The sequence below is a fragment of the Erpetoichthys calabaricus genome, chromosome 18 (genome assembly GCF_900747795.2).
Source record: "Erpetoichthys calabaricus chromosome 18, fErpCal1.3, whole genome shotgun sequence".
Taxonomy (NCBI): Eukaryota; Metazoa; Chordata; class Cladistia; order Polypteriformes; family Polypteridae; genus Erpetoichthys; species Erpetoichthys calabaricus.
The window spans coordinates 3283558-3294521 of NC_041411.2; the positions used below are offsets into that span (position 1 = coordinate 3283558).

The 10964-nt window shown below is 39.2% G+C and overlaps 1 protein-coding gene across 2 annotated transcripts in view; it reads left to right on the forward strand.

Annotated features, from left to right (window-relative positions):
- The window catches only part of slc8b1 (solute carrier family 8 member B1), a 28738-nt gene extending 21744 nt beyond the window's left edge, over positions 1-6994 (forward strand). For both annotated transcript variants that reach the window (XM_028824020.2, XM_028824019.2), the window contains exons 12-15: positions 4179-4332; positions 4462-4542; positions 5832-5896; positions 6058-6994. In XM_028824020.2, coding sequence (XP_028679853.2) covers positions 4179-4332; positions 4462-4542; positions 5832-5896; positions 6058-6243 — 486 coding nt within the window. In that variant the 3' untranslated portion in view covers positions 6244-6994. The remainder of the gene's footprint in view (positions 1-4178; positions 4333-4461; positions 4543-5831; positions 5897-6057) is intronic.
- The last annotated feature ends 3970 nt before the right edge of the window (positions 6995-10964 follow it).

Sequence of the window (10964 nt, forward strand, 5' to 3'; positions counted from 1 at the left end):
GACGGAAAATGGCAGACTGTATAGATCAAGATCCCACCTTGATAATGTCTTGCTATGGCTTCCCGTCTGTAATGCTGCGTAAATCGTCATTAAAAAAAGCCAAGTTATTTTCTCTTATGTGATTTCTTACTGCCATATCACTATGGGAGGGATATCGCCTTTTAATATCATATCTATATAGTTTTCGGTTACTTAAAACGCCACGATTACAAAAGAACTTATTCCAACTACAGAGCTATATCACTCCCTACAGGAACAGGTCCTCACCGTTAACTTGGCACTCTGTTCATATTTATATTTGTCGTTTTGTTTTTGAACTTTCCCTGTGGGGTTTGTCTGCTCATTTCCCGGTTCTTTTAGATCTCGCACTCGAGTGCGCTCAGTGTACCAGGCTCTTCACATAGTGAGGGCTTGGCTCTAATTTAAACCTTGATCTTTTCTTTTGCTTGTAGTATTGTGGTTTTAACACTCTATTTTCAGTGCATTCACACCTATGCAAAAAGAACCAACCTAGGGTTTGCATAGTCAGTCTGCATGAAACAACTCGGCTGACTGTGGACGGCTTTTGTTGAAATTTGGTAAACATACTTGTCAAGGAAATTGAAGCATGCTGTACAAACGTTTTTTTGTTTTATGTTTCAAAATTTCCCGTTGAAGCATCGGTGAATTTGCAGACTCGTCTGTCTTACAACCAGGGAAACATTCTGTGCAAATTCAGTTAACAAATAGCTTACTGTTACAAGTTTACCTTGAGCACAGTCTCTTTTTCAAAATGTTCCTCTTTTACTCGTTTCACAGCCACTCCTGAACACAATACAGATTCCCCCAATACAAATATGACAAATGAGAGGGGAGAGGCATCCGCAGACAAACCGCACAAGCCGACATGTCCTGCTGGTTGAGGTACATTAACTGTGAAAGTCAAATATTTCATTAATGTATGAGGACAGGAGTTTTGTAAGCACAGCATGAACAAACATGTCCTCGGTATGTCGGTAAAAACCACCAGACAGCTGCATTGTCTGCACGTTCCAATGATTTAGAAATTCTAACGGTAAAACTCCACCATCTGAAGCAGCCAGCAGTTTCACTTTTAGACTTCACAGATATTTTAGCTCTCCATAGAGTAAGTCTTTCTAAAGTGTTAGGTTTAAGAAATCTGAATGGAAACTCGTTTCATGCTCTCAACAACCAACAGCAGCACATCAATTGATTTTTCCATTAGTTGATTTGGAGAGTGCTGTATAGAAAGGTGTTGAGCCACCACCAGCTATAAGAGCTCCATTTTCAATTACGTGACAATGTAAAGCGCTGCTAAAAGTCAGGTATTTATAAAGTGTGTATTTACACTCTACTATTGAATAAGACTCATGGCTAAAAAATAATTAAATAAACCAAAATGTGATAGCTGACTCTTTCACGAAGTAGCTAAAAAAAAATCAAGTGCTCTTCACTTTCAAATCGGTGAACCGAGTCCCAGAACACACTAGAATATTATGGCCTCCAGCCATTTTGTAACTTGATTCCACTTTTGCCTGTCGTCTGACTGCTATTTTGGAGTTCCCTTTACTTAAACAGTTTATGTCCCAATTGATCTTTAATCATTTATTTTTTTTTCTCCAGCAATTTTGTTTTTGCATAGTCACATAAGAGACTGGAAATTGACCTTTGACCAAACACTCACGGTATACTCATGCTAGCAATTCGTTCCGCTTATCCGCATGTAAACCCGCAAAGTCTAGTTTGTTTGTCTAGTGTGATCGCTTCATGTTCGGCCAACCATACTGTGCACTGGCCCGCTTGGAAGAGGTGTGCCCTGGGCACGGTTCAGTGGCATTCAGGAACAGTGTGATCGCTAAATGTGCCCGAGCACAGAAAACGGACATGATGTCAATGATGCGACAAGTCATTCAGTACCATTTGAGTTATAAAATCAGGTTTTTATTCTCACCTTACATATAGACATGAATTATAGTTGGCAAGAAAAGTTGCAAATTCCTCCTTTAACATCATCATTTATGACAATAAAACTCTTCTTGTACGTGCAGCACGATTAACGGCCAAACGCTGCTTTGCACACTCAGTAAATCTGTAAGAGCATTATCCTGCCCTACACGACTCCAAAACAGTCGAATCAATTTGACAATCATGCTGTCACTCTGTATTTGGATCTTGTTCTAGCTTTACACAAAGTCAAGATAAAAGCGTGCCTGGGCCCAGAACATCAAGTGCAGTATGAGTGCAGGCCAGCGCTTGGGCATGTATGGAACAAATGGGCCTATTGGGAGTACACCCTCATTCTGGCCACTCGCAGATTAAAAAGGCCGACATTCCCTTGTTTTAAGGGTCTGCGATTCCCCGGTCTTTTCACTCTGATTCCTGCTTTATTAGGTAGTTTAGTAGGTGGTGGAAATCCCACTTCTGCCTCACTGATTGACTTCACATGCCTGTACTCCAGTTGAAGAAGGCCATCAGGGTAAATGCACCTGACAAATAAATGATCAAGTCGTAGAAAACAAACAAAAACAACAATATTATAGAAGTCCCTTTTCTCCCTGTGATACTCTCTGATACACAGGAGGGAAAATCTGTGAGCTACAGAAAAATATGGACATTTCTAAAAAATGTAAAAGTACCTTATATATTTACAATCTAAGACGCAAAGCCCAGGCTCAAGTTTTATTTCTATATTTTTTAAATCACATTTTAAAAACCCTGTGTCTGTTATTCCTACAAAACGTCAGTGATGATGACTGCACCACATCTCTTGTGAAATCAAATTCACAAGCAGTTTATCTGCTGAAGCTCCTTGTGTTCTCTGACCTATCTTAGTTTTGCAGAATGCCTTTTCGTAGTGAACATGTTTCAGCAATTGTACATACCGTGCGTGAATATATAAGTGACGTGGGTGAATCTGCAACCTCAATCATTAGGAAGCCCCGTTTTTAATTGTTCTAAATTCATTTAAGTAGGTGACTACTTCTATGTCGGCAGCTCACTCTGTGGAGAGCCACACTAGATACGGCTTTACAATAATAAGCCTAATGTGTGTGTTGTCAGGGCCCTGTCTGGGTTGCTGATCATATCGAATTCATGTTATTCTGTGTTATTATTAAGCTGGTCCCTAGGGATGTGTTCCCAGTGCAACACCGCTTCTGAACACGCATCAGTTAAAAATGTGTAGCTACGTTTATCCAAAATTACCAACGTTCTGCAGCTTTTAGTTTGCTTCCTAGGATGATTCAAGCACCAGTGTGACCCGTGATCAAATCATTCCATAGACCAAAAATCGGGAGTTTTTTTTTAAAAGTTTTAGTAAAATTTCAAAGGAAAACAGTTCACACAAAAATAGAGAAAAAGATGATATAGAAAAGAAAAGTTAGTGTTTAAGAAAAGTTCTGTTTATGGCTTATAAATCTTATTTAATTTCTCTTAAGTTTGGTCCTACCGTTGTACTTGAGGCACTTTAGACACAGTCAGAAAACTGTATGCCATCTCCAATTTGCAAACATATCTAATAGTCCATGCTAGCAGTAAGACTGCTTCCTAACTAGCATAATTAACACTCTGTTCTTCAGATATAGCTAAGTAAGTTCTATATCTGTTAACTTACAAGGAGTACAAAGTCTATACCATATCCTGCTATCTATGAGAATCTTAACATTCTACAGAATGTAAGCAAGCACTGTATGCATTTAACATTAATCATTAACTTTCTAAGATTGGCTCTTCTTTAGATGCCTGGGCAAGGAGTTGTAGAGGCTCCTTGTCTTAATATTAGTTAAAGTGTCTCCTGCAAAAAAAACAAAAAAAAGGTGAAAAATTTCAGGTTTTTGTGTATATTTAGGTTGCTTTATTGTGTCATTCCCTGAATATTGAGCCAAACGTGGCGGGGCCACCCTCGGCATATGCAAGTCTTAAAATGGGTCAGCACAACTTTTTCAGCAAGCAAGGCCGGGTCTACTGCATGTTTCTAGGCTGCCTTGGAGTTCAATGACCTTTTTATTTTTTATTTTTTTTAAGAAGCCTTTGTGGTTTGTGACCCCCAGCAACCACAATGGGCTTAGTGAATCTCCTGCTGGGTTTCTTTTAAAAGATCAATTCCCAATCCTTGTTTTCTTGAACGTTTACACCTCGATCAAACTCCTGCAAAGCGTTAACCACTCTTTTGTTCTCAGGTGTTTTCGTTACTGGGCTTCCTGGTCAGCGCCATGTGGATCAGCACAGCAGCTACAGAGGTGGTGAACCTCCTGCAGACATTTGGTGTGATCTTCAAGTTGAGCAATACTGTTTTGGGCCTGACGCTTCTGGCCTGGGGGAACAGCATTGGAGGTTAGACTTTGTCACTCTGCCGGAGTTGAAATACACTGCCGGGATTTCTTAGATGTGTTAACTTCATGTACATGTACTAATAATGCACAACTGACCATTAAACTTGTCTTTTTTTTTTGTCATACACAGATTGCTTTTCTGACATCACCATAGCACGGCAGGGTTATCCACGAATGGCTATAGCAGCCTGCTTTGGCGGAATAATCTTCAGTATCCTTTTCATTTGTATAATAAATGGTTCAATTAAACACGGTGGGAGTCCGCAACATACACTTCATGTAGGACTAGACCAGGGTGGTCACTGTATTTCAGTTAAATTTAAATGAGTAATGATGGCACCTCTTAAAACACAAGAGAAGGAAACAAATTTCACTTTGACACAAACTATATAGAGACACTAACCCTGGCGGTCTCTTTTAACTAAAATGTGTAAGCCAGATGGCTATTCTGTCCTTCTTTTTGAGGGCTACCAGAAAAACCAGGTCTTTCATTTAAGTATATAGGTACCAGTTCAACTGCCATTTTCCAGGTTGACCCCAAAAGGTTGCATGAACCAGCTCTGGGAACAAAAGAACCCCATTTACTTTATATAGCACTTTTGTAAATTGCTTTACAAGTGATATAATAAAATGGGGTGTGTCACTAAGAGATTGGGACATAGTGGCAGGGACATTAAACGCAATAACTCTAGAGATGCTTGAGAGTCTGAGTCCTTAGCCATGCTGTCACACTGCCAGCCAAACTCACAAGTGATGCCATTTCTCGCATGACACTGTGAGGGTGTGACCTATTTTCTCAAGAAACAGTTTGGTTTAAAATGTCCCAGAGAATGATGAATGGAAGTAATATAAAGAGGCAAAAGAACTAGGGAAGGAGCTTCAGTCTGTTTTCGTTTAAAAATACAGATATTAGTGTCCATCTTTGCCTCTTGGTCACACTACCATGCCAATGTTTAACCCCAGAAAATGGAAAAACATTCTCCAGAGCCGTACACTTCTGAAAATGCAGCCTCTGTGTTTAATGTAGACAGGAAAAATGTCAGACTCTATTAGCATTGATTGGTTTGTGCATATTACAGTATGTGGTCACTCCCTGATGAGATCCTGCTCATTATGATGTCTCATTCCTAGACTGGTCAACCTTCATGGATGAAAGCCATATTAGAAAGCAAAGAAAAGCAGCTTTCCGTGGCAGTTATTGTGTTGGTTGCCTGTTCGCATTTTGAGTGCTATGGAGAACAGACGGGCATTCTGGCTGGACGATGGCATGACCCCTTCCCAAGCTGGAAGGTGCCAGGGGATGAATGACCAAACACTGGAGGCTAGGAGCAGTTCCATCCCCCATATGTTAGGGGACAGCGCCTTCTTGTGACACCCAGGCAACCAGTTTCCATGAACAACTGCAGGTGTCCAAGCCAGGACACCTACACCAGACCACAGTAGGATCCCATCTGGCAATAACTTACGACCATCATTCTGTTTTCCTTAATATTGATGCAGATATGTTGCTTGGAGTCGGCATCGGGTGCTTGCTGCAGATGCCTGGCAGTGCAAATGTGGTCAAGGTAGGTGATGAGATATGTGGCGTCTTTTCCAGTCATGGTGCAGTCCACATTTAAAGCCCTCAAGACAGGAAAGGGCTTCATCTCTGTGATGCAATGTGAAGAAGTGAAGGTTTAAAATGATTTCTTTGTGGGTTTTTTTTTTTTTTTTGTTCATTTAACAGCTCCAACCAGAAGGTCTCCTCGTCTGGATTCTGGCTGGCGCCTTGGGTCTCAGTTTGGTTTTCTCCTTCATTCTCGTGCCGGCACAGTGCTTTCACGTCAATCAAGCGTATGGTATCTTCCTGCTTATCTACTACATGATTTTCCTGCTTGTGGCGCTCCTTACAGAATTCAATATCATCCACTAGCAAAGACCCTGATCTCCCGATTTGCCTTGCCTTTTTCTTCAGAGGGATGCAAGAGGCCTTGCCTTCTCTTTCATACATGGGGCGTTCCCTTCACACTGCCCATATACACAATAGATGAGGTCAGGAAACTCTAACAGGGTCTGAGAACTTGCAGGGATAATTCAGCCAATTCGCTGTGAGAACTTGCAGGGATAATTCAGCCAATTCGCTGGAGTTTTATTATCTCCATTGGGAGATGAAAGCAGCCTTCAGATGTGGAGACTTCTAGAAGCGGCTCACCCAATGACATGTGGTGTGAGAGGGAATGTCGATCCCGCATCTATTTATTCGGATTTCTTTCTTTTTATTTTTAATATGCACATTTAGTTACACAAGTTGCAAGTGTGCAGGTACCCAAGAGGATGTTATTTTGGACATTTTTAAATGTTTTAATCTATTCAACTGTGATAAAGTCATTCAGAAGTATGATATGTGGAAAAATATCCATGGATCTGTTTTTTTTTCTTTTTTTACTTTTTATCAACACAGAGACACTTTTGAATCTTTTAATTGGATATTTACTTTATAAAAGTGAAGCTCTGCTGTATTTTGAGATGGAAGGCTGTAACATCAACTAGGAAATATAACCGCGGAATTTAAATTTAAAAACTGCCTAACCAACAACCTACCGGACTGTTTTACTGGAAATGTGACTGTTATAGTCAAAGCCAGTCGGGCATTTATTTTAAAATTTTTCGGAATGTGATTTTAAAATGTGTGGTGTAGACTCTTTATTTTATTCAGGTAGCTACTAATTGGCAATCTCATGATTTGCCATTAGAGAGCAGTATTCACCTGATTCTTAGGTAAATAAGGAAAATGCTGGGATGAGTCGATGAGACCTTGAATGCTTTCTTGACACTCTGCACAAAGCAAGCTCCCGAACCCCACCCCAAGCGATCACGACGTGGATATGGGTGTCATGGTGTCCCTCTTTTAATGTGATCTTTAGAGCCCTGGGTCTACCTGTTTACATATAAAACACTGCCTGTGTGCCTAACTCACTAAATGAAAATGTAACTTGCACACTGGCTGACTTAAGCTACAAAGTAAGCTAAATTTATACAATCTTGTTACTTCTAGAGGAGTTTTTTTTAACTCCTGATGTACATTGTGATTTGCACACAAGTAGAAATGTATAGTTTTTTTCTATTAAAGGTGATAAAAAATGTAAAATGTCATAGTGATTTAAGCCTCAGGATGGCAAAATATTGGTATTATCAGTTTTGATTTCACATTACTAAATGGAAAGGCGGCTCCAGGATGGAGTGGACAAGTGACGGATATGAAGGATCACCTTACAGAAAAAAGCCATCACTGTAAAAGCTGGTGAGTTGTGCCATCCAACTTCAAGCCTGGGTGTGGGTGCAGCACTAACCCTCTTATCACAAGGACACTCAATGACGGTCCTGGAGGGTTGCAGTGGCTGTAGGTTTTACCCAGTTTAATTACAACCCTATTATTTACTAGTAAAGCAATATTTAATTTGGGTTGAGTTTTGAAGTAGCTGCCTTGTTACAATTCAGAACCCTTAATTGCCCGTTTTAGTTGAAACAGGTACCATTGGCTTTTAATCGTTTCTAGTTTTCTTAACCAGCCACTAGTTAATAATGAGGTGCTCTAAAACTAACCCATGTGCATGCATTATGAGGTATCTCTGTTCATTTAATGTTTTGAAATAAATAAAAGAGAAGGGAAGATCACTAAACATTATAGCAAGGTTCTCAGAAAACAAAAAATAAACGGTTTTTGCCTTGGAAAAATGAAAGCACTAACACGCCATATAAATAAGTGGTCAGAACAAAAACCTGCAGCCACTACAGACCTCTGCTCTATAATGAATATTATGTTTTTTGGGTTTCATTTGAAAATGTTTTAAAAACAGTACCTTCTATTATCTTAATTTTATGTGGCTTAATATCAGTTTCCTAAAGTTAGATTTAGTTTGTTACGAGATGTGGGGGCTATGTGGGTAGCTACAATCAGATGAACAGAAGTGCATGCCATCTGACGCCATTACTGTGATGGACAGAAATGTCAGCACCCTGCAGTTTTAAGTTATCCAAGTATATGGATGTTCAAAAATATTTAAGAGTTAGGACCATTTCCTTGGAAGCAAAACAAAACACTACTGTCTTGCAGTTCACCATATGTAAGTTAACATACTTTTTGATGAATATATAAAACAATCTTTACTATATAGATTTTTAAAATGCTGAAGCTGTCCTTGTATAGTGCTGTACAATAAAACTGTCAAAATGCAATGCACTTAACCAAATGCACACATGTAATGAATTGTGTTTAAGGCATTACACGCCGTTCCCCCAATCCTCTCAGAGTGATGTATTAATATGTGATACTGGTGAGAGAGGGTTGGATGAAGGAACCAAGAAAGAAACCATGTCAAAATGGTAGAACCTCCTAGTTAATACTAAAGAAAATGTTGTCATATGCATAAAATAAGAAATTGCTTTTTTTCATACCTTTTAAAATGTTGACGTTGGCCCCATTTGTGGTTATGCATTCTTTCTGGTGCTTGTCACTCATAACTCATTCCAGCCTGGTTTTGACAGCTTCTTAAATAGAATACAATGACTGCTGAAAATGGAAAATTATTTGGGGGGTGGGCTTTAGAGTCAGATCCTTTTATTTACTCCTCAACTCTCTTAAATGTGGTCAATTAAAAAAAAAAAAAATAATAGGAACAAACCAGTTACCTGCCAAGTATGTGCCGATTCTAAATTAGTGCTTCACAGGTTCAGTCTTGGAGGACCCCCATTGCAGCAGGTTGTCATACTAACAATTTTTTTTTTTAATTGGACTGCTATATTAAACAAACTGTTTCTTGCCTGTATTTTTTAAATAGTGAATTAGGAATTTAGATGTACAGTATACAAGCTTTCGAGGCAACTCAGGCCCCTTCTTCAGGCAAGATTGCTTGAAGAAGGGGCCTGAGTTGCCTCGAAAGCTTGCATATTGTAATCTTTCTAGTTAGCCAATAAAAGGTGTCATTTTGCTTGGCTTTTCTCTACATTCATAATGGCTAACACGGTACAACACCCTAGTACTACAGATGTACAGTATATAAATGTGTTTTACTTTTTTAGTATTATTTTTTGATTATGCTATTATTATTTACTAATAGCCACACAAATATGTAACACTAAACACCATTTACAATTGTCAGGACTAGTAAAGGTGAAAGCATCCAACAATAACATAATTAAACAGCCTGATTAATTTTGGAGGAGGAATTAAAACATGACACCCATTTAAGAAATTAAAAAAACTTCCTAGCACTACAGAAAGACATCAAGCAAGTATTAGATCTTGTGTTTTAGAAAAGGATACCACATTTGGGGCTAAATTCTGCTATACTGAGCAGGAATAGTGCCGGTAACATCAACTCGGATGCAGGACGAGATCTCCAAAGTACAGTACCGATTTACTAAAATACGCCATTAAAACAGGTGCAGAAAGTGTCTATGAAAACAGGCAGCCAATTTACTAAAAGTAGACACCCTCACTGGAAACTAAATAACAAGACCCTCCAAACAGTCCTAGGTCTGATTTCAATTGCTTTTCACATGTTCAATTCCCATTTTAAATAAAAAATTGAAAACTGTAAATGCCCAGTCTAATGGAGTACTATGTGCCAACACACAGTTTACAATAAAACACCTCACTATCAAACACATCAAATGCCATATTTTACGGACATGGTCCCAATGGGTCCCGTATGCTATTACAGATGGGTTTCAGTTGACACTAAAGCACCACTGCCCTTGTCCAAATCTGTATTTGAGACTTCAATGGCTCACACAGTACTGCTTATCTTCTGTCAGTTGATCAGTTACTTAGACATTCAAAAAACAAAGGTGCTTGCTCAACCATGTCATATTTCATCATTCCTTTTTTAAAACTGCATTGCTTAAGAGAGACCGTTAAATGCAATTTAAGCTGACAATACTGTCTGCTACAACTTTCAACAAAGTAAGTTAACAAACGTACTCAAAAACTAGCCATACCTCCTGTCAGGGACAAAATAACTTCAAAATATTTGCTATTCCCTATCTCTTACTCTACTTACCATTGCAGTAGAGTGTTGTACCATGTTAGCCATAGATTGATACAGGAGAAAGTAGGGTGAAATGACCCCTTTTATTGGCTAACTAAATAGATTACAAATGCAAGCTTTCGAAGGCAGGTAGGGCACCTTGCCTGATGAAGGGGCCTTAGCTGCCTCGAAAGCTTGCATTTGTAATCTATTTAGTTAGCCAATAAAAGGTGTCATTTCACCCTACTTTCTTCTGTATCTGCTTACCTTCAGCACCTTTCCATTGTGTATCAATGTGTCTGAATGTTTCTTCTCTGAAGCACATTCCCAGAGAGCCTCCTTCTTAGGACTTGGCCATTTTTTTTGGTGGTGCCTTTCGCACCCGATTTTATACTTCTCGTCTTACAAGGCGACACTCTCTGTGTGCCTTTTGACATCCTCATGTGCCACACACTTGCATGCCCTTTTTTAGTTTGTGTCACTTAAGACACACTGACCAATCAGATTGCTCTAAGGTACTGGATACACGCACTGAACTTTGTGTTTCATTACATAGTCGATAGATGGACTGGAATTTCTCTCTCTACTAATTACTGTCTCAAAATATGAAGAAATACCAATGGAG